The 26,908-nt window shown below is 38.9% G+C and overlaps 1 protein-coding gene across 5 annotated transcripts in view; it reads right to left on the bottom strand.

Annotated features, from left to right (window-relative positions):
• Positions 1-26,908, bottom strand: part of LOC117963164 (SH2 domain-containing adapter protein F-like) — a 74,570-nt gene that overhangs the window by 7,752 nt on the left and 39,910 nt on the right. The window contains exons 3-7 of one of the 5 annotated variants that reach the window (XM_058994894.1): positions 22,029-22,247; positions 9,722-9,871; positions 3,863-4,034; positions 2,815-2,934; positions 1,146-1,566 (exon numbers count right to left, since the gene is read on the bottom strand). In XM_058994894.1, coding sequence (XP_058850877.1) covers positions 1,221-1,566; positions 2,815-2,934; positions 3,863-4,034; positions 9,722-9,871; positions 22,029-22,247 — 1,007 coding nt within the window. In that variant the 3' untranslated portion in view covers positions 1,146-1,220. Of the gene's footprint in view, positions 1-1,145; positions 1,567-2,814; positions 2,935-3,862; positions 4,035-9,721; positions 9,872-22,028; positions 22,248-26,908 lie in introns of those variants that run through there. The other 4 variants (XM_058994895.1, XM_058994897.1, XM_058994896.1 and 1 more) reach the window with 4 other exon arrangements.

Genomic DNA, 26,908 nt, shown 5'->3' with positions numbered 1-26,908 from the left:
TCCCAGTACACAGGGATTCAAATATTTGATCATACATGCATTTTCTTTGTTTAGCTTTTGCAATAGTAGTTAGACAATCCAGTTAGTATTGGCATGCATGCAGCCCTTTTTGCACAAACAGCTGATCTCAGCAAATATTCATATTTTTTTGTATTTATTCAAATTTAAATTACATATTTTATTGATGGAAAAAAGTATCAGAAACTTGTTAACTGCATGCTCTGCAACTGTAATGTATTCCTGTCACAAGGCTGGCTGGTAGTGACACGTCAGACCCGGAAGAAACACACAGACAGACGGTGGTGATGAGTGAAACTGAGTGCAATGGCTGCACTCAGCGTTTAATAACAAATAAATAAAAAGGTTGAACAAACAGAAAACAGGACACGGCACTTGCGCCAAAACAAAAAGACAAACAAAAACGGACTAGACAGACAAACACGGTGAGCAGATATTTTATCTATTCTTTTTAACTTTAACTTTACCTCCGTCTCCAATCCCATTCTCCACTCACCGAACACCCAACCCTGAGTGAGTGAAAATATGCTGCTTTTATGCAGTTGTACAGAGACTCGATTGCTAGTCAATCATTCAATTGGAATCTCGGTACAACTGCACGTGAATTAATTAAGTGTACTCCCGTGACCACACATTACATTTTTAAAATCTACATTTTTAAATACACGTGAAACACAGACCCGTTTATATCCCGTGTACCATCTCTATACACCAACATTTACATGCAACACGTAACATACAACATATAACACACAAATGCACACAGGGGCGGGGCACATTGCCACAATTCCTAACAAAATGATTGCCTCAACAGGAAATGTACATTTTTTTATCATCATAGTCTACTTTTCTTAATGTATTTGCACACATTAAAAGGCACAACAGAGTTAATTTGTCTTGTACGATACCTACACTTGAATAAGAGAAGCACAGAATACAACTGTGTACCGAGTATGATTTTACTGATTGAAGACTTTAGAATGAACAACTTTACTAATAGTAATGATATCTGATGGTTTTTATTACACTTTCATTTCTGAATTTGCAACATGCTATATATATATATATATATATATATATATATATATATATATATATATATATATATATATATATATATATATATATATATTAGCTACAATATGTTACTACTAATGCTAGTTTTATAGTAAATTAATCTGTAGTTGATTATAGTATAGATCCTACATCATGCTATAGTGTTGCCTGTCTGCCTTGGTGTGCACTGGAAAATAAGATTTGAAAACATGATATAAAATACAGCAATCTCCCCCTCTCTTAACGGCAAGATAGTCCTCTGACAGTGCTAGCAATGAGCAGCTCCATGTCCCGTTGCAGCACTGCAAGACAATATATTTCAAAGCCCTGCAATGCACTGATAAGCTCTCGCTATAAGCTTTGGCTGTCAAGGTAAATGTCTGAACCAGTTCCGCACACAGAACTGAGCAATTAACTCTTCCAAACGGATGAGAAGAGCACTGCAAGACAGGCAGTGGGGCAGGTTTCCTCCCGGCTCTCTGTTTGCTGGGGCTGAGGGAAACGGTGGGACAAAAGGGCACACCTGTCATAAAATCACCATCACAACCCACTAGCTGAAGGTATTCAAATTAAAGCAAATAGACAGACAGACAGAGAGGAGAAATGAAGAAGAATGAAATGGAAAGGATTGTAAAACCAACACTTATAATGAGTGTGGACCTGCCTTGCCTGCAAACCCAGAAAACATGGCTGCATTATTTTAGACCAATTGGGGCTACGGTATATCCATAAAGCAAAAACTAGTAAGAACACAATACATATTTCTAACTAGTATGCATCAAGTTCATTATTCACAAGCAATGCTGAATAATGTAACAAGGACCAGAAGCCACAGGTAGAGTTTACTCAGAGAGGGGTGAGTAAATGGAATGTGTTAGCCACGTTGTTGAAGCTGAATCATTCGGATCTTAAGACCCGACTTGACAAAGCTTTAGGATCAATATGCTACTCGGAACCTGCAAGGAAAAACTCCCGCACTAAGTTTAATGACAAGCCTACTCGGTGTGCAGTTTGAAGCATGTCTAGTTAAATAAGGCAACAATCCAAGTTACAGCTGTGTGTCAGCAAACAAGATAAGAAATCTCTACTAATTGATCAGAGACTGGCAGGAGGTATTGCTTTGAACAACCCTCTCCTAGCAGCAGCTGTGGAATGTGTGAGGAGGTTTTATTAAAAGAGCGGCACAAAATACCAGCATTGGGGAAATAACTACCTCATAATTTAATCATTTGCACAATAAGAGTATAATAAAGCATAAGAAAATGTACGCACGAGAGGAGGCCACTTGGCCCATCAGTGCGCCTCCTGTTCCTACTAGCTAATTGATTTTGAAACTTTGTCAAGTCGGGTGTTAAAGGACCCCAGTGATTAAGTATCAACAACGTGGATAGATAACTCATTCCCATTCCATACCCTCAGCACTCTGTGTGTCTCCTACCCTCTGTCCTCCAACTCTTTTTAAGATTTTAAAGACTTCAATTAAGTCCCCTTTAATTCTTCTAGGTTCTAGCTTAAATTAATTATTAAGTAAAAAAATAACAACCCATTTTGGAAATGTCCTTTTGGCAATTAAAAAAAAAAAAAAAAATTGTGCAAAAGGTTTCAAAAGCTTTGTTCTACAGTCTTTTAAGGTCTCCCTAAAAGCTGGCACACTGTCACTGTTGAGTTCATCAAGGCCTTGTATTGTCTCAAACAGTGTAATGCGGGTGTCTGTTTGTCTTAGTTAAGAAAGGCACCTACTTAAGTGAGAGGGAGTAGTCGTTCTTGCTGGTCTCGCTGTTCCTCACCAGGTAGCTGGCCTCTTTGCACAGGCGCAAGAGGTTCTCTGCATCCGTCCTGCTGATGGTGCCATGGTACCAGCTGCAGGAGAGAAACACTTTTTACTGGAGCACACTTGCATGGCGGATGGTTTACATTTGCCATGGTACAGTTTTAGTGTGAACGTTGTGTGACGTGGAGACAGTCAGTGTCCATATACATACCCATCTTATAATCTCATCAATAGTTTAAGCAAGTTTCATCAATGGAAAATCGGGTCTCCACATACTGTATATGCAAACCTGACATACGCTCCCCTACATCCCTAGCTGAAAAGTGGACTGGAAATCTGAGAAAAACAAATGGTGGAACTCATACAGTCGCTTGTTTATTCATACATAGCCAATAAAGAGTGCAGCATTTTGCATGGGCTCAGAAAAGCCACAGAGGACACAATGACACTGTTGAAGCCCATATCACATTGGCTGGTTTTACACATCCCAATTATCACTACTCTTGAACTACTTATCTACATTAACATTAGGTAGTCCAAGAGTAGTACAAACCAGTTGGATAAGTGTTAATATCAAAATGATAAAATGGTGATTGAATAAGACAAGGCTTCAAACACAGATATTGACAAACTGCTCATAGGTTCTTAACCATTTGATATGCGTAAATTGACTTCAACACCATCACTGTGTACCCCATGTCTTGTTCTGTGCCAGTAACACAATTCAGCACTCTACATCAGCCAGATACACCACAGCATGTGTGGACATTACCTGCCCAGTGACTTTAGAATAGCCTCATTAAAGCAATGACTGTACAGTACTTAGGAATCCATGGTTGAGCTGCACATTATCTCTGTGGTAGTCACTTTAGAGCGACATGGTATGGGTATGCAATCAGCAGACATGGTCAATGCTTCCTGTTGTTGGAACCTCATAACTGGGGAATAACTGCAGCCACTTGAAGGCCTCTCAATATCTACCCGGGACCTTTTCCGGTTTGTGCTCCAGAGACTTACAACTGGTTCTCGAGGGGCAGGGTAGGATCAATCCTCTCCCCCAGGGAGGCGCTGTGGTCTAGGGAGCCAAGCTTCACGCCTGACAAGCTCCCACTTGAGTGGCACTGGGGGGGCCGTGCCTTGCCCTCCTTGGTGGGCGACATACGTGATTTCTCAGCACCATCGAACTGGACTGTGGAAAGGAAAGAGAAAGACTGTGAGGGGCACACGTTGTCCTGGAAACGCTACTTCTCTAAAGGAACACTCTGGTTGTTGGTTTCATTTCTTCCTCTGGAAAGCTCTGAGGGCTACTAGATTTATTTAGGTTACCTTAATCTCTCTTTACTGCTCGTTATGGTCAGGCAGGCAAGCCAGCCAGCAATTTTCCCTTCTGTACTGGTCATGCTGGTAGTGAATTATGACTAGTAGCAGAAACTGCAGTTCTGGGCACCTCTACAGATGGTAAAGAAGTATATTGCTGAAGTGGTATTAACAGGCATATTATTGGCCAGAACGTATGAAATTTACAAAAAATATAGTATGGCATGGATTTTCCTAACCACAATCATTAGCTCCCCATTAAAAAAAAAAAAAAAAACAGGAGGCATTGATAAAGACTTTTTCTGCAACATGTATGCTCGAAATTACAAGATGATGAAAAAACATGGTGGGATTCTATCCCTTATTCCAAATCTGGTGTGTGTGTATTAAATGAAAATGGTTGTCTGCATACTTCCCTTATAGTGGTGTGGATGAATGTCTCCCAGTTAAAAAGGGAGAGAACATTATGTTGGATATGTGTTTAAACATTGGCTCCCTATATCTTAGTAATTGATTACATTTCCATACCATATGGTAGAGAAAGTCTTTAATGGAAGCACATTTCCAACACGTTGCTTGAGCAACATAAAACACAAAACTGGGTAAAGCTTCAGCTCTGAACTGGGCACATCAAAGTTTGGCACTAATATAATCTCATTTACTATAGTTACCCTTTTCTATGGTTCACTTTACACTTCCCTGATATAAACAGTATCTATTACACTGTGCACTTCTATTCAAAACATATCATTTGGATTAAAAAAAAAAAAACTTTGTACTGAATGCTTGAAGTAAAATGATTTATGGTTTCAGGAGACACAGGTTTTTTTACTGTACCAATTTGTGTTATGGTTCTTTTCATATAGATGGTTGCTAGAATGGTAAAGCTGTATTTTACCTTCACACAACTTTCCTCCCCTCCCCTCCTCCTCCCTTAGAGCTAGAATACCCAGCACTGGGGGCACTACCAGTGATTACTGAACTTGTCTTGTAATGAGGTACAGTAATGGGGTCTGAATCAATGAAAACACTATGTTGTGTCAGTATCTCATTTTTATTTGGCAGTGATGCAGTGTCCCTGGCGGTTACCAGAGATAGACTGGTATTAACAAACTGTGCTTGCAAGTCCCTTCCCCTCCCATTGTAGAAATACAGCATTTGATGTCTAGTTATGTCATGCAAATCATTTCTGATAATGAATACATTACCTATAGAGCTGACATGATTAATTCCAGAAGCAAGACTGACGAGACCTGATCCGCAAGTCTTGCATCTGACCAAGTCCCAGTAAATTAGCAACGTTTACAATGGAATGCATAGGTTCCATATATAATATAGTATTCCTAAATACAGAAATTGTCCCATCTTTAAATACATGGGAAAAAAACAACAAATGGCCAATACAATCCCACAAGTGGAGTAGTGCCCAAAATAATCTCAATTCACTACCAATGCACAAACTGGGCGGGACATTTGATCCCACCAAAAAAACAAAAAAAAACACATTAAAATCAGGATCCAACCCCATCTGTATTCATAATGTATTTGTTTATATGCAATAAACACCATTTTTTTCAGCCAGTTCACCAATGGGTTTCAACAAGCAAACCCAACAGAGCTGTAAAAAAACAGTTCTGAAACTGTTCCCAAATTCTCCACAAGGGCCCCCCCATCTCCATCTCTCATTGGGTTGAGTCAGTGTGGTTATTCAATGACCTGTTATCACATCTTTTGAGACACAGCACATTGCAGGGAGAGGGCTAGTCAGTACAGGCTCTGTAGTGACCACGGGAATCCTGTTGCTGAATTGCTGTTTATATTTCTGTGTTTTTTGTTTCCATGGAAACCTGTTGAGCTGGAAACCTCAGAGCAAAGCAGGCCTGTGTGAAGAGGATTCTCACTGTCACCCCCACCCCCACCCCCATCAGCTCTGACTGAAAACAGCCAAACTAAAGATTTTTACTCAAATTTTCTCCCTAATTTAGAATGTCCAATTATGCACCCGCACCGCAGACAATCCCCACAACAGCTCAGGAGAACTGAAAGCCGGTGGACGGCCTCCAGTCCCATGATCAAGCCAATTGCGTGACCCTGCAGCTGGAGACAGATCTCTCTAGCAAACTAACCCCTGTGTCACCCTGCCAGCCAGTAAAGTGAGAATGATGGATGAGAAGTGTTGGTCTTGACACGGCCCTGCGATGCTCAGCTTCCTGGTCTCGCTTTATGATGAGGCCGCTTGACCTCTGACCCCTGGGGAGGTGACAGGCAGCACAAATGTATATGGAGGGAGAGCCCAACAACATAGAAGCAGACAGGACAGTGTTGGGTTTTATTCCCTTGGCAGTTGCTATTTCCTGTGACACCCTAAGTCAATCGGAAGTAACAACAACTGCTACTCTCGATGTAGTTAGCTACTTCGTTCACATAGTCTCCTCCCACTAGTAAAAGACGTTTTTATAGTTAGTTTTTATAGTTGTTTTCTGGAAATCTTCTGTCTCCCTATCCAAGTCGACAGACACACTCCCTAAACATTTTTAAAACAAAATACATTTCCAAAATTTTTTTTTTTTAAAGTGTACTGATACTGCAGTAATGCAAATAAAGAAACAATAATATTGTATTGCTTGTTTTTTTATTGAAAACTCTAACTTATTGATCACAGGTTTCTGGCAATTCCCACGCAGGCTACATTAGCTGTCCAGGCCTTCTGTAGCTACCACATGCAGTATATTCACACTTAACTATTGAGACACTGGGAATCAAAGAAGTACAAGAAGCTTGATAACTTTAAGCACTACATTTAAATATCATACATAATTCACATCTTTTCAATGAGTAAAACACCCAGTGTGCATCTTATCTGGAGCGCTGGCTACAGTAATGTTACATGAAGCAGCACAATTCAAGTACCACTCAGAGGACCCTATCTTCCACTGAGCTGTAATGGTAAGGCATGACTTTGCTAATTTTTAAGACTCAGTAAATCACATGTTCTGTAATTGCACCCGTTGCACATTTTGCTCTTATAAGTGGTGTGCCTTAAACCTTTATCTAACTTAATTTTCTTACATAATTTAATAAAGAGAAAATCCAGGCCCATAATCCCTTGTTCATAAGTGTAAATGTAACAGTTTAATCTACTTGACAGAACTGCTATTGCTTTAAATGAAAATGAATCCCTGAGCATAATGTGTTCTGGGGTGAAAATACAATACCCACAAGGATTATGTCTGCATTGAGAAAACTTGTTCCTGTTTTCAGGGATACATTTGGCAATATTCTGGATGCCACTTTTCTACCTGCCATGCAAAGACAGTATTGAGAAAAATCCTAAGTGATCCACAGAGCACACATGAATCCCAGTGGTATTTTATATATGGGCTTGCATGCAAATGTGGAATGCAAATGTATTCTGTTATGCAAACCCTGTACTTGGAATACAGACTAAAAAGTCAGGATTCCAGATTTAAAATGTGTGTCATTCTTATGGCCAGCGGAGTGGGATTCTGCAGTTGCAACAGACAGCTCTAGAATGAATAGTGGTTGTTTGTGAGTGGATTGGGTCCATTAGTGTCCTAGACACTCATTAAAGCTCATCACTGCAGGAGGAGCTCATGAAGTCTGAGTGAAGCTTTTTATTAAGGAAGGAGGGACTGGGAACAACGCAACTGTAGTTTAGACAATGAATAAACCAAGCTGGAGACAAAAGACAGGACTGTTATTCTGAACATGCACAGAAAATCAACGTATCAGAAGACTAGATGGTGCTCTCTGCCCAGCCGTTCACCTCCCGAGGCCTGGGTTCAAGTTATTATTATTATTATTATTTATTTCTTAGCCGACGCCCTTATCCAGGGCGACTTACAATTGTTACAAGATATCACATTATACATATATCACATTATTTTTACATACAATTACCCATTTCACAAGTGAATTGACTTTGGTGTGAATCTGGTATTCGGTGGACAGCAGTCGACGTTACAAAACTAGCACCCAATGAGCCACAACAGACAACCTTTCTCCATCAGGTCTAGATTGGTGATGTGCATTGGTGTAGTTTTGTAGGAAAGATCACACAGATCCTGTCTTCTCTGTACTCATTGTTGTAAGTTCCAAATACAATCCCAATTGTATTTAAAAAATAAATTGCAGCATTAAGAGTATAGCAGGCTGCAACCGGAATGAACGAGAATGCTGTAAAATGAGCACCTCAGGTGATAGATCACCTAAATGAATTTCCATTCTATTCTTCACTTTTCATGTAACTATTAAACTCCATGACCGCTGGGTCTTGATGCATTATATTGGAGAAACAGGAACATTTCCAGCAGATTTTATCAGCAAGGAATGGTGGAGATATCTTTGCTTCAAGAGCAAAACCAGTCTTCACACATTTTCACCTCATCTCTCATTTAAATAACATGCATCGTTTCTGTTCTCCATCCTACAAGGACACCTGATAATTGCAAAATGACAAGAACCAGATTGTGCAATCTATGACTATTGTCATGGAAACAATGCAGCCTAATAAATCCCAAAGAAAAACCAAACAGGAGGCTGTTGAGTGGCAGTTATTTGGTATCCTGTTGATACAATGCTGACCAACAGTAATCATTTCCTAGTGGTAGTCCACATATTCAAACCTATTTTGTTGCCACTTAACTGAAAATGTAATCTGTTTGAAACACTTTGACATGTTATTTTTGCATTGAATTGCACTGAAATAAAAGCTTATTATTACCGTAATTTATTCCATAAAGTTCAACCACAGTTTGATGTAAAATGTAAAGTAATTTAATATTGATGACAATCAGTATAATGTACTGTGAAACGGGAGTGATCAGACTGGCTGACAGACACCAGAGCTGCCCTGAGAGAACATGGAGTTCTGCATGGAGCGGCATGGGCTCCCAGCCTCACAGACTGTAACCCAACACTTCACATATCTGAAGAAAGAAAATGATCAAAGAAGAGGCATCGGATTACACACCACCACTGACAATTACAACCATACGTTGTGTTTAAAGCCCATGAATTTAGTTTCTAATCCCAGGCTGCAAGTTTTTAAAATAATCTTAAAAAATGAAAATACCCTATAGCATATGAGTGTGTGTAAAAGGAATGAGCAACAAAGATAGGATACAATAAATGTATTTATTTAGCCTGGATCAAAGACAAATTAAGAGGGACATGACTGAAGTCTTTGAAATCTTAAAAGAAGTTGAAATAGTTAACCCTAACCAATACCGAGAGCCATATAAAAACCAGGACCAGAGGACAAAAGTTGGAAATTAAGTGGAGACTTTGAACTTTTTGAGATCAATCAGCTACTAGGAAGCGAATGAGCTTAGATGGGCCGAATGGCCTGCTCTCGTTTGTAAATGTTTTTATGTTCTAATGTTCTTAAGTTCAATGAGTTGGAGAAGTTCACAGAATAGGCACTCAGGATGTATCACATTGACCTTACCTTGATGATGCAAACCAGTAAAACAAAGTTGTTACGTAAACATAAAGTCACTGTTAAAGGGAACAAAAATCGTGCCCTGGCAAACGCACCGTTATGTTCTTCGGAAGCAGTCTGGCAAGAGGGTACTGGGGGTGCCTCTGGCAGCGAGGGGGCTTCCCCTCCCTCCTCTGTGGGGGGGCTGCTATTGAGCTGGCCCACTGGAGGGGGCCAGGGCAGGTCCTTGATCACTTTAATCTCTACTGAAGACAGGCAGCATCCACACAGGAGACAAGCAGCAAGGAGAGAAAAAAAAACAGAGAGAGAAAGAAAAACAGAGACAAAGTGAGGAAACGGAAGGAAGAAGACTGGAGGTGATAAACATACAGAAAAGCTGCATTCCCAATTCATGAACACACTGCTGAAACTGGTCAGTAAGTGTCAGTGAAGCATTTTCAAAGCAGGCTGATTGAACACATAGAACTCAGAGGGATGTCACAGGGTCAGAGAACGTGAGCACAGGTTTGTACTTTAAAGCATGGCGAGGACAGAATTACTTTTAACAGTGGGCTACTCGAAACAAATAGCACTAGACAAGAACAGGCTTGAGCAAGCACCTGAGAGAGCAATATTGGACAGTGGATACATGTTATAGGTGCAGTGGAGTTGTTTAAGCTGAGCTCTGTGCCACTGTATGGTCTATTTATTTAATTGGAACACATAGTACACTTCCTAACTAATTTAATAGAAACACATCTTGCTGCTAGAAAAACATGCTGGATACATTGGTGTTTGGATATCTTGGGTGATTGCTGCTTGGGAGATGTGTCTGGTCCAGGTCATGCTGAGATTGTGATGATGTTGCACCCCAGTAAGACTGCTGCGCCACACACAGATACAACACCAACAACACCACCAACACCAACAATTCACATTTCTATAGCACCTTTTATTACCCAAAGCACTTCACACAAAAACAAATGAACAATTAAAATAAACTGTCCAATACAGAAATGAGAGATACACATTTTTGTTTTAATGGTAACATTAGAACAACTACGATAAAAAAAAAAAACTAGTTTGTATAAATAGAACAATAAAAAGATATATTATAAAGATCACATCTAACTACTGTATTTACAGATCATTTATACAAACCCACAAGCAAGGGAGATGAATGCAAATAGATTAAACAAGGAAGGAAGAGAGAAGATTAGTCCCATTAGGAATGGTTTTAGAACCTCACCGCATATAAACCTAGATCCCTAGCTTCATTTCCCTAGGGCTATACCAGTTGAGCCATCAGGTCTATGGTTTTTATCATGGAGTCATGGTCAGGTCAAACAGAGCACAGCCAGCTGTTCCACACATCCAAACCAACAATACTTGATCCCACATAAGCTGCCATGCAGCTAGGCATTTAGAGTTAAGATTGTAATTCAAATTTCCCACACAAGATTACAGTGTAATTAAATAATCACTAAATGGTTCCCAGCTCTCCTGAAAAAGACTGCCTTTCATTCTCATGGAACAAATGCAACTTGACAGCCGCTTTAAAGAAAGAACCAAGATGCTTCTTTCAAGATGCAAGAAAACATCACTTGCCTTTTCTTTTCAACATTAAAACCCCAGACTCAAGCAATATACTACAGAATATGTGACAACTGTGTTAAATAAATAACAATAGACATTGTGTATTTGCCACTTTAAATTTGCACTGCAACTGATTGATCGTGGAATAAAGTCTCTAAAACAGCAATCTGAACTGCAGATTATTATCAAGGAGATGTTTTTTGGTCCTACAGAACATCACCTTATGAAGGGGACTGGGAACTGCAGTCCCTGCACTGGGAACTGATTTAAGTTAAACTAAGCTCCTGATTCCAGAAAGAAATGCCTTCTATTCTTACAAACCATCCCCTTCCATCAACCTTCTGCATCCCAACTGCATTCATCTTGCTGACTTCAAGAGGAATCTTCTCCATATGAAGTCAAGACTGCAAGCCTAAAATTTTGATCAATGATTAATCTGACCTCTCTTATTAAAATGACATTTCAAATCAAAAAAAGATAAAGAAAACAACATGATGCTAATTTGAAATGATATAATTTGCAACTTGAATTAAGAGCCCATCAATGAATGGAGTGTATGTGTATCTCAACTTTGCAAAACCAGACCATCCTGCAGGTTCTACAAGGACTGTCACGGGTCTGCAGGTTTGAATGTCAATTTGTGGATCAGATCCGCTTGGGTGGCCTCCATCATCACAACTGTTGCATGAAACTGGGGTTACTGTATTCTGCTGGTGTTAATAAAGACCCTCTTGACTTCCAGGCATTTATTTAAAACATGTGAAATTCTGCCTTTTTTTCTTTACAGACCACCGTCATAGCGCATTCATAAATATTGACACATGTTTTTAAAGGGAGAAGCAGCATTTTTTATGTTACAGACGCCTAACCCAAAAAAACAGATGCCAAATGATTATTTGTTGTTGCATTGGCGACCAATGTAATTGCAGTCTGGAGCCCTGTTAAACCAGCTGGCATACCAACTAAATGATAAAAGCACTGCTAAACTTTATATATTTAACAACAAAAACATCAAATACATCAGAAATTATCATCATGTGCTACTATCATATGCAATGGAAATGCCAATCTGCATAATCCTTTCCCCAGGAAAATAAAGCATTCAGTGAAGTACTATGGCTTTGTGTGTGGACACAGCACTCCTGCAATGTGTGATCAAATACACTAGTGGACTGAACTGATCAGAATTGTATTTCTTATTCTGACAAGGATCTTGCACTGCACCCCAAAAACGTTAGTAGTAATCCCATTTTCTTCCTTCTGCATTTGTACCAACAGGAGCAAAGTACAGTACCATAGAGACTTGGTAGTTTTCAGCAGACAAAGACTAAAAGAATGAAATATGAACTGACTGCGGGTCATAATAATTAAACTCGCTAGCGGGCGATCCTTTAAACTAAAGACGATACTGTGGAGCCTCTGCTGTGCGCTGGCTGCATGAATCGGTGTTGCACTTACCAGCTGTTCTGTGCTGGCTGCACATTACAACACACATTCTCTAATGGGCTTACTGTTGGCTGAAGAAAAACCGAGTTAGGTCCTGATGCCCTATAGAGTAAATGTCTTCATTACATCTTAGATGTCTTGTTTCTGAGAACACAGAGGAAAACTTGTTTTTGTGAAACTGAAAAGGCACTAGATGACATCAGTTTAAGAACTTCTTCTGTGTGGCAAAAAACATGAAAATGTTTCAATAAATGCCAAAATGGGAAAGCGCTAGACCTAATTCAGTGCTAATGAAATACACCGGTCAACCAAGATGTGTCCTGTCCAAGTCTAGGTCTGGACTGGCCTATACTGCTTTTGACAACACTTGGGCATATACTTGGATTTAACCTGCCTTGGACTTTGACCTTCACTTGAAAAACAAACTTTGGCTTATCTTTGTAGCAACACAGGACTCTATTTATCCACATAGCAGCTCCGACACTGGCCAGATTTAAGTGGCTGTCACAGCTGAATGCCAAGCCAGATTCAGTTCTGCCTGTGGTAATCGTTTCTTTCCTGACAGGACGAGTGCTTCCAAGATAACAATGCTGCATCCAAATGGTCCGGCATGAAGCAGGCAGATTCACACACCTCTGTTTGTCTGCCCAGTCCTAGAACCCCAATCTAATTCAGGCTTTACTTCAGAACTGTACAGCTTCTAATGAGGTATGGCTGACAGGCAGCAGCACTCTTAAGAAAGAATCTGACAGTGCAGAACTATGGTATGGGAAACACACACACACACACACACGCACACACACACAAGCATCACTTCAAAAGAGTGCTGGGACAAATGTGCAAATATTCAAAAAACACTGCTAGAAATGTATTCTGTGGAAACAATATTCATATAACAGATTTTGTAAATGACTATCAGAAGGACATCAAGCAAAGGAAACCAAGGCCTGCATGACATCTGAAATGAATAACACACATTCTAATTCACAGAAGTGTGTTTCTCCGTTTAATGAGAAATCTGAGGGGGTACCCTCACAAAATACTTTTTAAACTGTAATAATACTAATTATTCTCTTGATTTACAGCTAATATTCAAATAATCATTTACATTGTGAAAGAATATTCAAAACATAAAAAAACCCTGTTTGTTCTAGTGCTACTTCAAAACAAATCCTAGTTCAAGATTTTAAAAACAAGCAGATCAATGCAGGCTACATCACCCTAGATTTCATACTCATTGCTTTTGAAGTAGTAATTAAATAAATAAAATACATCCAAGAGCTATCCAGGCACAGCTCAATAAAGCATTCACATTTAAGAGCTGTATCATCTGTACCACTGACCCCAAAGTCAGTGCAGGTATCAAAGCAGTAAAGCAGGCTGGAACGATCATAGCACAGTGGTTAACCAATCAAACTGCCCGTCGCCACTGTAGGGGGAAACAGTAAAAAAAAAAAGGGTAATAAACTAACTGTCAAACTAAATTAACACAACATCCCTTCACACATTAAAAAATGCAGCAGCAGCTCTAGATTAATTATGAATACATACATGTTTTTTAAGAGACTGCAAGATACACAAAATGAATTGTAGTCACATAATAGTGGTTTATAATCCAAGTCAAAATATTTTTAAAAAGTACTTTAATGTTTCGAGAGAAAATGAAGCATGGGCTTACACTTGGTTTGCCATTATCTCCCAAGTAACTGAAGTATAGTAAAACTATTTTCATTTAGTGTAAGGATAGCATGTAGGGCCTTTGTTTTTATTTGTGGGAAGTTCACAAAATGCTATAATAATGTATTCACCTTTTTCAGTGAAGTATTTGTGTTGAGGGACTGGGCTCTTGATTCAAATATAAATTGTGCAACAGGTTTTGCCACTAAAAGCAACAAAGGGTAAAGGATACGGAAAGCAGAAATGAGTCGAAGGGAAAACACATCGAACATGTTCCTTTTTCAGATTAAGCCTATAAAACAAATATTACTGTTTTCATTTTCTTCTGTTCCTAGGATCTATTGGCTTCATGCTGAGCAAATCAGAAAAACTCTTAACAGGAATAGGCAGGTGTTAGATGTGATGATATCTTTTTCTTTGCTACCTTTATCTGGCTATAGTTAATCAGACAGGGTACTACTTCAGCTGAAATTAATTAACAAATAGTGGTATCAAAACATGTCTACACCATCCATTGCTGCCATGCAAATACCCCCCCCCCCCTTCCAAAAAATACCCAACATATATTATATGCATAAATAAAATTAATAAGTGAGAGACCAATACTGTAAATATGAGCCCATATTAAAATCCAACACCTTTACCGTTAGTAACACTACAATACTGCTGTATATATGGCACAGCTACAATTCTCAATTGCATTTAGCATACACTGAGCTACTGTCATCTTGTATCTGAGATGCAAGACCTTTTCAAATGAAAATCGTTTTAAAGAGTCTTGGTTGAGGAGCAGAGAATGGGTGGCGGCTCATTCTCCTGGCAGTAGAGCAGGCAGATTGATGAGCTGATGGATGGCTGGATAGCTGGAGCCCTCAGGGTGCTTGTGAAAGTAAATGCTGTCCACGAGTCTCCTGCCTGGAGGGGGAGGGAGCAAATGCTCTCATACACAATGTGTCTGAGTGCAGATAAGGCATGCGACACACTAATCTAGCGGGCACATTTACACACATGAAAGGGTCTGTCGTGGAGGTTATCAGTGATGGGGAGTTAAACACGCGCCAATCAGGGGGAAAGAATAGATCGCCGCGGGGACAAAGCTAGATTACAAGGCACATTTTAGATGGATTTTCAGAGCCTGTATTAACCCATTTCCTGCGGTATTTGTAGGTGCATGCATGTGTTATCCTGTACAAATTACTTATATATATATATATATATATATATATATACAGTGCCTTGCGAAAGTATTCGGCCCCCTTGAACTTTGCGACCTTTTGCCACATTTCAGGCTTCAAACATAAAGATATGAAACTGTAATTTTTTGTGAAGAATCAACAACAAGTGGGACACAATCATGAAGTGGAACGAAATTTATTGGATATTTCAAACTTTTTTAACAAATAAAAAACTGAAAAATTGGGCGTGCAAAATTATTCAGCCCCTTTACTTTCAGTGCAGCAAACTCTCTCCAGAAGTTCAGTGAGGATCTCTGAATGATCCAATGTTGACCTAAATGACTAATGATGATAAATAGAATCCACCTGTGTGTAATCAAGTCTCCGTATAAATGCACCTGCACTGTGATAGTCTCAGAGGTCCGTTTAAAGCGCAGAGAGCATCATGAAGAACAAGGAACACACCAGGCAGGTCCGAGATACTGTTGTGGAGAAGTTTAAAGCCGGATTTGGATACAAAAAGATTTCCCAAGCTTTAAACATCCCAAGGAGCACTGTGCAAGCGATAATATTGAAATGGAAGGAGTATCAGACCACTTTTTGGCAACAATGCAAAACGTTATGTTTGGCGTAAAAGCAACACAGCTCATCACCCTGAACACACCATCCCCACTGTCAAACATGGTGGTGGCAGCATCATGGTTTGGGCCTGCTTTTCTTCAGCAGGGACAGGGAAGATGGTTAAAATTGATGGGAAGATGGATGGAGCCAAATACAGGACCATTCTGGAAGAAAACCTGATGGAGTCTGCAAAAGACCTGAGACTGGGACGGAGATTTGTCTTCCAACAAGACAATGATCCAAAACATAAAGCAAAATCTACAATGGAATGGTTCACAAATAAACATATCCAGGTGTTAGAATGGCCAAGTCAAAGTCCAGACCTGAATCCAATCGAGAATCTGTGGAAAGAACTGAAAACTGCTGTTCACAAATGCTCTCCATCCAACCTCACTGAGCTCGAGCTGTTTTGCAAGGAGGAATGGGCAAAAATTTCAGTCTCTCGATGTGCAAAACTGATAGAGACATACCCCAAGCGACTTACAGCTGTAATCGCAGCAAAAGGTGGCGCTACAAAGTATTAACTTAAGGGGGCTGAATAATTTTGCACGCCCAATTTTTCAGTTTTTTATTTGTTAAAAAAGTTTGAAATATCCAATAAATTTCGTTCCACTTCATGATTGTGTCCCACTTGATGTTGATTCTTCACAAAAAATTACAGTTTCATATCTTTATGTTTGAAGCCTGAAATGTGGCAAAAGGTCGCAAAGTTCAAGGGGGCCGAATACTTTCGCAAGGCACTGTATATATGTACAGATGACATTTTTATTGGTTTTAAAATTTAGATGTTCTTTTATTGTGTTATCAAGGGTCATGTGGGGAATACTGCAGCACAGCACAGGACTTCACATAATGTTACACTATACAAGCATACCATTGCAATTAGTGATCACTTCACATCTGGCCAGAGTTGACGTCACCAGCTGAGCAGAGAAACCCAAGGGAAAATGCATTAAGGCCCATGTACGGTTCTCTATTGAATTACTGTCTGGACTGGGTTTGCAAAACATTATGAGGAGCAACAGAATACATTTCTACAGTGTTCCAAATGACATTAAAGGAACTTTCAACACAGGATAAGGCACCCGTTGTAAATCACACAATGTGTTGCGAGTTATGAAGTCCTGCTTACTATGCATCACAAGTGAATATGCTGTAATGGCCTTTAAAAACACCTGACATCACAGCCCTTGTGGTTAATTTAGAAATCTTGTATCTGCAGCCATTATCTTTAAACAGACATCAGTATCACTGAGCTCACACTGTGCATGGTGACATGATTGATTTCAGTTTACAGATTTCTTCAAAAGTTAATAGGAACAAAGTTCATACTTAAAGGGAATATAGTTTATATATATATAAAAAGTCTGATAGTTTAACAAAAAATGTTTACCATCACCGTGAGGAAGTTTTCCCTTAGTAAGATGTATTGCATTACTGCTTGGATGCAGTCTGAACATTAAAACACATTTTCAGCCTCGGAACCTTGGAGAACTGGGCGGGGCCAACACAGATTAACTGTGACGTATTACCACCACCGTAGAGATAACTATCACCACAGCTGAATTAGCTATAGGAAACATGTTCTTCCACATTCATAGTAATTATAGGGCCATATTTTCAAAGCGTGTACTCCACTCTTTAATTAACTCCTATTGTTTTTAACACAGACAAAATGATGTTAGTGTTACCAAATGAGAAACAAACAGCTTGAGGGTGCTTGGGAGACCTTGTATTATACTGTATGACACCAGCTGTTTGGTTCTAGCTGTGTGCTATTAACAGGTGTTTCTCTCCATTCAAAAAATAGGAGTTCATTAAAAGACAACAAAAATAGCCCATAGTGTGGTGTTTCATGAAAACAAAGTAGAGCCGATTTAAGTTCTCACAGAAATTATATAATGTTAAAAAAGAAAATAAACATTTTACATGGAATAGTAATGTTAAAAAAACATAAGAAGCCGGATTAGAACACAGAATCTATGAATATACCAGTGATTTGTTCTTTTGTGAAATGCCTGGAATTCACATTTCTTTTTCTGATCCTTGCAGTCACGATTTTAATGAGCTTACTAAACTTACATAACCGTACTAAAGCGGATACAAACATGCATCATAATGAAAATGTGGTGCTGCAGTTCCATGTTCAGACAGGTCTCAGGGATAGATCTTCCCTCTCTCTGTGTATTTGTCACGTTATGTATTACAGAATAACAAATCCCTATTTCTTCGGCATACAGAATGGTGCTCCGATGCCTCACTCTAGGGTGGTGTTTCGGCTAATTCCTTTGACTTGCATCATCAATCATTACCGGATCAGCAGTGGGATGTGCAGGTCAAACTGGTACATGAATAATTTACTAGAATACATGTACGTTCCTGGAGTCCTACCACGAACATGAAAAAAGCATGGTGCAACCGAGACTGCAGCCATACAAGCGCCTTACAGATCCACTGTGTCAACATAACCTTTTCTATGCACGCATGACTAGACCACACCTATCAAAGAGCTTTAAATGCTTTAATCCCACAAATATGATTCCGTCCAAAAGCTTCTTTGAATGGATAGGCTTGTAGCTGCTTTGTATCAATTTCAGGTACGAGTCAGAAACATGTCAGTATGCTGAACTTTATCTGGATGTACATAAGAAAGTTTAAGATAAACAAGTATCTATTTGTCTTTTGTGTGGGCTGTTGCAGGAAGCCCTTGACCCTTTCATATCGTCTTTACTTGAACATCACAAGGATATTTAGTCATTTTACTTCACATTCTCTATTTTGTATGTCAGCCAGTGTATATAGATGAGTGGAAATCCCCAGCTCTGCCATGTGTACTGACACATATTAAAGATTTCATCACGATGTGACCAAATAAAGTAATAGCTTACAAAGCTCAAATAGTTTCCAAAGCCTTCCAATACTGATATAGAGACATAATACAGGGATTATTATAGAATATTCTGGAACTTTCTAATTACCTAATGTACAAAATACATCTCCAGATACAGCTACGTGAAAACAATACCTATCCCCTTGTATTTCAGTTACTATTTGCCAGTCTGTTCTAAGTACTTGCAATCACAGCAATCACAAGACTAACCCTGCATGGCAGGCCGAGGCAGCTTCTGGACACCCTGCAAGGGCAGGCTATGCTTAATGGCACCACTCACTGTGATAACCCCAATTGAACATCTGATAAGAGACTCAGTGAGTCACCCTGCTCTTCTTCTATCACTTTGCACCCGTCATTATGCTGAGGTTGTGGGGAAATTACTTACAAAGCTTTAGAGGGGAAGATGGCTTTTCTGTACATAATCACCCATAATTAGGGGTCTACTTAAATCGTGAATTCGTGGAAATTGTGAAATTGAGGGGTTACCACGAAATTCACCTCTTTTAGGAGCCAATGCATACCGGACAAGAACAGAGAAAAAGAAAAAAAAAAACCTCATTTAAATGAACTACTGCACAACGCAAGTGACACAAACTACGTATCTTCCTTACGTAGATAGGCTTTTTTTATTCCTTTGCTAAAATCTAGTTTTCAGCATTGTAGGTAAAATAACAGAAATGGAAGACAAAGCAAAAAAAGCAAAGTATATTTTGGCTGATGATCGTGTCAAGATATTTCCCAAAGAAACATACATGCAGATTGAGGTAATTGTTTTGCACATCTTGTAATCGGTCTTTGGAAAAAATACTATCGCTACTAGCTTCAGAATCACATATTAAAACGAAAGGCTACTACAGAGGCTGCTGAACAGAACGTAAAATAAACAGCTTTCAGAAAACAAACTGGAAAATCAACGCAGACAGAAAGTATTCCTGTCGTTTGTATCCAAGTTAAATCAGTACTACGGGTACGATCTAGAACAGCCACCTCGCTTCAAACAACCTGCTGCTTACTTTTTAAATGCAGTTACAATTTTAGACCCATGCACGTTTTCTTTGTTTTGACTCGGTACTAATAAAATAAATGATTATATGGGACAAAACATGACAACGAATGTGCTGCATATATTGCATTTATTAAAGTATGCCAGATGCCCTTGGGTAACCGAGTTTTGGGACTGTTTCTAATCGATTTCCTCATCTGTAGAACTTGGCAAAGCTTTGCCTTACACTTCCAACCAATTCAGTGGATGCAGAACATGCAATCTCAATGTATGGGCAAGTCCGCACCAGACAAAGAGAATGTCGGCAGCAACTGCTGGCGGGTGGTTGCATGCTTGCCTTTAACAAATGACAGCACACTGGTTTAGTAAGGAAGCAAGTACCATTACTTTTAGGCTGTTATAGTGCTCTGAAATATTGTCTACTTAGGTTTATTTAATGTTTAAACAGGTCCACGAAATGTCCGCAAAATCCTAATTTTATTTCATAACCTACCCACGAAAAATATGTAAATTTACCGTGATTTAAGTAGACCCCTACCCATAATTGATTATGATGTCCTGATTTTAGACCATTAGTTATTAGTGCATGCCTAATAAATAATGGTGTGGTTACTAAATACATTTCTAATGGTACTTAAAGAGCTTCTTGAAACTGACTAGAACTTTAACATACTCAAAATATATGCAAAACTAGATAACAGATAACATAAAACTAGGAATGCATACACCAAATGTCATTACATATGTGATAAAAAACATAAAATGAAGTGAAACACACTCTTCTGCACAGCTGCCTTAGATTGTTTAAAGCGCCTTTAAAAAGCAACACCAGCAAACAAAACATCTGGCTTGCTTTATTATGCATGCATAAGTATATGTTACTATAGGGTCTGATGCAAATTCACAGCATAAAACCTGAAAGAAAAACAAACAGTCACGGTGAAAATGACTGGGTACTGAAATATCAAACCTGTATTGCACATTATAAAAAAACGGGCACTTCAGACTGAAACCCTTACTGCTCTGAAGGCTAGAAAAAAAGAAGATATGAGGTGTGCTAGGGCTTGTGAAGCACTGCATGCGATTCTCACTGATAAATATCATGTTTTAATATGGGGATAACTGATCACTTGGAAATCTTAATGGAAACAAGCCATTCAGCAGATTTGTGCACAACATGTAGACGTATATTTTATTATTTAAAATATATTGTTAATAGTTTATATGTATTCAATGATATGATTTCCTATTTTGCAATTAATACAGTGTTCAATTGTATTATTATTATTATTTATTTATTAGCAGATGCCCTTATCCAGGGCGACTTACAATTGTTACAAGATATCACATTATTTTATTTTTTTTACATACAATTACCCATTTATACAGTTGGGTTTTTACTGGAGCAATCTAGGTAACGTACCTTGCTCAAGGGCACAGCAGCAGTGTCCCCCTCCTGGGATTGAACCCACAACCCTCCGGTCAAGAGTCCAGAGCCCTAACCACTACTCTACACTGCTGCCCTTTGCCCCATCACGATTGCCCCATTGCCTTGCACTGTGATCATACCAATGTGCAGGGGTTACTTAATGCTTACCTATCTATTGTCTGTCACTGAAATTTAACTCTTTAACGACTGGTTTCTCATACCCCGATTTGCACTTACATTAGGACTACTACATCCATGTATCCTGGAAAACCTGTGAAGCAAACAAATGTACAGTACGCTGTTCCTGGGTCAGTGATTTGGGCTGCAGATTTAAAAACTGATATTTAGAACTCGGTTGGATCAAAACCTGAACTGCTTATGTCCCATTGAAAATGATATGCAAATCAGATTGGGTTATTATCCTGGTAAAATAATATATCCCACCGCAGTACTGTATGCCATGGGGATGAAAATACATTACAACACGTAACACATTATAAAAATAAATTACAGAGTTTGTCTACCAGTGATACACACACTGACACAGACACTACATACTGTCCAGACAGTAGACACCATATACCTGCAAATGCCTTGGAAATGCGGTCCTTCTTCCACTCCCAGGGCTGGTCGTACTCTTCAGGGGGCCGCTCATCGTCCTGGGGCAGACGGCTCTCCCTGGGGGGGCGGGTCCCTCGTTCTGGGTCCGAGTCGCTCCCGTTCTCCACTGGCTCATAGGGGGTGTCATAGAGGTGCAGTGGCTTTGTCAGTCCTTCCTTCGCACCTCGCCCCCCACGTATTTCTGAGGACAACACAAAAACAGGTCAGCAGTCAACAACCGTTCAATAACATATGAGCATGCGTGTCACATCAGGCAGTATGCATGTCTGTACGGCTTTTTGTCTGAGCTGTTCTTCAAAACTGAAAAAAAAATAAGATAAAAGGGGCAAAAACCAACTGAATATAGAAGTTATTTTGTAGGTTAGTTAATTCTTCCATTATGGGATCATTGCTATCTAGGCTCTATTGCCAAGCCACTCTCTGGATCCAACTGTAGCTGGTCACATTGCACGACCCTCTCCCGGTGATCGCAAGACAGATCCAGCCTTTAATTTAGCTGGACTACAATGACTAAAAAAAAAAAAAGACATATGGGACAGATGAATGCACCCACACCTCTTGCTCAGTAGAAAAAAAGTATAAAAAAATATACATATATATTGAGAAAGCCTTCTCACAAGGAGCAGTGGTACCCCAAATGTTACACAATTTTTTAGCCATGTAGAAAAGACTGAGCCCCTATTACATAAACCTAATCTTAGGAGTCACCTTTGCAGAAACCCATTTTAAACATTGTACATATATTGTATTAAAAGACAATTATCTATGAAGGGTCTTTGTTGAGTACAATTTCAAATGATTAAAAATGACTTTCATCCATACAATGTAAATGGATGGAAAACGTTAAATTTAATATGTACATGTTTTTATAATTTGAATCCTGAATCTGCATGTAAATTGTAATTAAAACATTGATTGGTTGTGTTGTTGATGCTTTCATGTGAAGCCTATTAGGGTAGAGACAACAAGAAACCTGCACTGCATAGCTTTCTCATGCCACTCTTCAACGCTGTTTAAAGCTGCACTCAAAACATCTCAAGGAATTACACATTATAAATGAGTTTTCATCAACTACTTGCATGGCTTTGCTACATTCTCTAAACACAGAGAAGCCATTTCTACAGAAACACAAGCACTTTACATTATGTATAAAACATGAAGATGCCATTTGCACAGTAAGACAAGCACGTTATATAGTACATGAATATTTAGGACCCATCTACAGTACTGTACAACAAACTGTTTACAAACATTAAACCAGCAGTCCTTGAAATGAATGCACTAATTCCCCATGTTTGAAACTCCCCTTTCTTTTCATTCTGAAATGTATTCAATTTATCTTAAATGGCATATACTGTATTACTCAAAGCTCAGCAGAGGCGTATGACTACAAAACATAAGAACATAAGAACATGTACAATTGAGAGAAGGCCATTCAGTCCATCTTAGCTTGTCCGGTTCGTTGTAGCTAATTGATCTCTGAACTTTGTCAAGTTGGGTCTTAAAGGATCCAAGTGATTCTGCCTCAACACCATGACTAGGTAGCCCAGTCCATACTCTCCCCACTCTGTGTGATGAAGGGTCTCATTCCCTCTGTCCTATGTCTATCTCCAGTGTCCTCTGGTCCTGGTTTCTGTGCTGCACTTAAAGTAACGGTTAGGGTTAACTATGTCAACTGCTTTTAAGATTTCAATCACCCCCGATTCTTCTTTGTTCCAGGCTAAACAGACTCAATCCTTTCAGCCTTACTGCATGGCTCGTCCTTAACTCCTGGGATTAGTCTTCTTTGGACTCTCTCCAGGGCCACAATGTCCCTTTGGTGCTGTGCCGCCTTGGCAAAGGGCATCATCAGGCTTTAAATGCACTAGATTCTTCAACAGATATTTCATTTCCTGGCTAATGAAAGAACCTTCAAGTCAACCACCGTTGAACACAGACTTGATTAAAAGCATCTAATTATTGCATGAACAACTATTTTTTTATGTGTTTGAAAACGTGGAATTCTTCAGGCTTCACACACACTGACATATTTGTGGGCATGTAAGGATAAGTGTTGAGTACAAATCAAGGCGGTTCTGATGAGATTGTGTAATAATAATAATAATAATAATAATAATAATAATAATAATAATAATAATTATTATTATTATTATTATTATTATTATTATTATTATTATTATTATTATTAATTTCTTAGCAGACACCCTTATCCAGGGCAACTTACAATTGTTACAAGATATCACATTATTTTTTACATACAATTACATTATTTTTACATACAATTACCCATTTATTGGGTTTTTACTGGAGCAATCTAGTTAAAAGTACCTTGCTCAAGGGTACAGCAGCAGTGTCCCTCCCTGGGATTGAACCCACAACCCTCTGGTCAAGAGTCCAGAGCCCTAACCACTACTCCACACTGCACAATAATTACAGTAAAAGAGAAACGTACAGTAAAAGAGAAACATACTTATTGTCTTCATCACTGGACAATCACAAAAGACTCCATATAAGATATCCATATAATAAGCATGTATTTTTTGCAGGTAATATTATTAGTTTTAGAAAATGTAAATAAATAAAAAAAAAAATTAGAAACTAAACTTAATATTGCAATTATATCACAGATTACCCCGTGAACAAAATGGTTATTTTTTATTTGATTTCACCAGAAACATACCAGGGAGGGTAATAGAATACGTAATTTTTGTGTTACTTTTGGTATACACTAGGTTTATAACCAGGGGTTCACACAACTGGTACGCAGGTACGCATGCAGACCAATAAAGAAAAAATGTGGACTTCCATACTGTTCTTTAAGACGCAAATAACCCTAATGCTATAACACCACTCATTATAACGAACCTTCAGCTATAGAACCTGGCCCCTGGACCCCAAATAAAAAAAATAAAATAAAAAAACCTAAAAAAGATAATATAAACACACACTGTCAACATCCTGGTCTGTGTGCACGGGATGGCACCTCCACAGTGAAGTCAACTCTTTTGTCTTAATAAAAAGCGTGCGCTGTGTAACTATGCCTCAAACGAAAATCATTTTATGTTGCAATAAAGCTGGAACCTATATTGATCTGTCGTAAATATAGGTTGTCAAAAAGCACTCTGTTGTTCAGCAACCATGCGGCAAAGCAAAATTGATTAAAGAAAAAACAACAACAAAAAAAATTGAGGATCTGATGAACTTTTCATGTCAAACTTTTCACGTTGGGTTGATTTGTTATAAAAACTCAGTTTGGGATTCTTGCATGTTGGATTAAGATTTGGTGCACTTTAAAACGATTCATGTCAGATTGATTTTGAATAGAAGTTCAGCTTCAATTCAGGATTTGTGCTTTCTGTACTGGGTTTTAATTCTTTAACGAATAGGATAAAAGCAAAGGCAGAATACTGCATACATGAGATGAAGAGGTACATGTAATTCTACTTTTATTCACACTTCCCATTAACTTACTCCAACAGTTTATACTTCATTTTGATTGTCCTTTCGGTAAAACTAACTCCTTGATATAACAAACAAAATACTTGGACCCCAACAAGTTAGTTATAGCGAGGGTGTGCTGTATATAACTTAATTTTGCTACGTAGCAAACCATTTCTGCTGGAACTCACGTGAGAACCCAATGTTAAAAGTTATGTGAACTCCTGTTTATAAATGATCAATAGCACTTTTTTTTATTATTATAAAGAATATTAAACATATTGTTGTAATATCTGTTCATTCTACCGACTTTTACAATGATGACCACCAAAACTGTTTTGCTTATTTTTTGCAGTGGAAGTGCTTATTTATTCAGGAATAGCAAAATATCTAGTTTGAAAGCTGATCCACACAATAGCACAGTTATTATTATTATTTTTTGGTTGGTGAGAGCATATTATCAAAGTTGTAGTGTTAATCTTACACCTAACTATAAAAATATGTATAAATCTAGGGAATTGACTGAAGTATGGTACCTGCTACTGAAGAAAATAACATGTAGGGAAACAAAGAAGAAGATGGCAAACAGTGCTGTGAAAGGAAAAGGAAATGGCACTGGCATGGTTCCCTAATTGGCAACATGGCATCTTAAATAAATGAGATTACAGTCCGGGCAGGTCGCTCCCTCACAGTGCTTCTTTTGTATGAAAATTAGTGCCGGGCTGAGAGGGCTCCAGAGTTGTGACCCCTGCTGATTCTCTCTGCGTGGCTTGTGTAATCAGCATGCTTTGCTCCAGAGTTGAGCCCCACTTATTCTCTCTGCGTGGCTTGTGTAATTTGCCTGAAAACTCACTTTGCCAGTGCACTCAAGGCAGCATTTTATCCAGGAATGCTTCAGCAGATTACTGAGCTTGTAACAACCCGCTTGTGTGATCTCCTGACGGTGCCCACGCTTGCGAGTTACATCTTTTCCGATTTATTTGCTTATTCTAAAGCTTAACTGTTAGCAAATACCACCCCAAGTGTTTTGCGTTCTGGAAAGTGAGTGGTGTGAGACTAGAGAAGTTACAGGCCCATCCGTAGCCAATGCTGCAGGGACCACACAGGTATGGGTCATGCAAAACACACCAAAATAATAATTACATAGCAATATCAGAAAATGTACAAACTAGAGGAGGCCATTCAGCTTGAGTGATGATTTATTTTGCATTTTTTGTTCAAATTGCAAATATAAAACAACGTGTAGAAAGCACACTTTAAACTGCAATCTCCAGCCACTAGCCTTGACCACAGTACTACCCTTCCACAGCCCCAACAAGAAGTTTCTCTCTTTACAAGTATTGTCTGCTTCCTGTGTTTCAATCATTTATATCCACCTGCATGTACTACCCTGTATAGCCACAG

The sequence above is a fragment of the Acipenser ruthenus genome, chromosome 21 (genome assembly GCF_902713425.1).
Source record: "Acipenser ruthenus chromosome 21, fAciRut3.2 maternal haplotype, whole genome shotgun sequence".
Classification (NCBI taxonomy): Eukaryota; Metazoa; Chordata; class Actinopteri; order Acipenseriformes; family Acipenseridae; genus Acipenser; species Acipenser ruthenus.
Note: the sequence above shows the minus strand (reverse complement) of the source record. Positions and strands in the feature narration are given on the sequence as shown.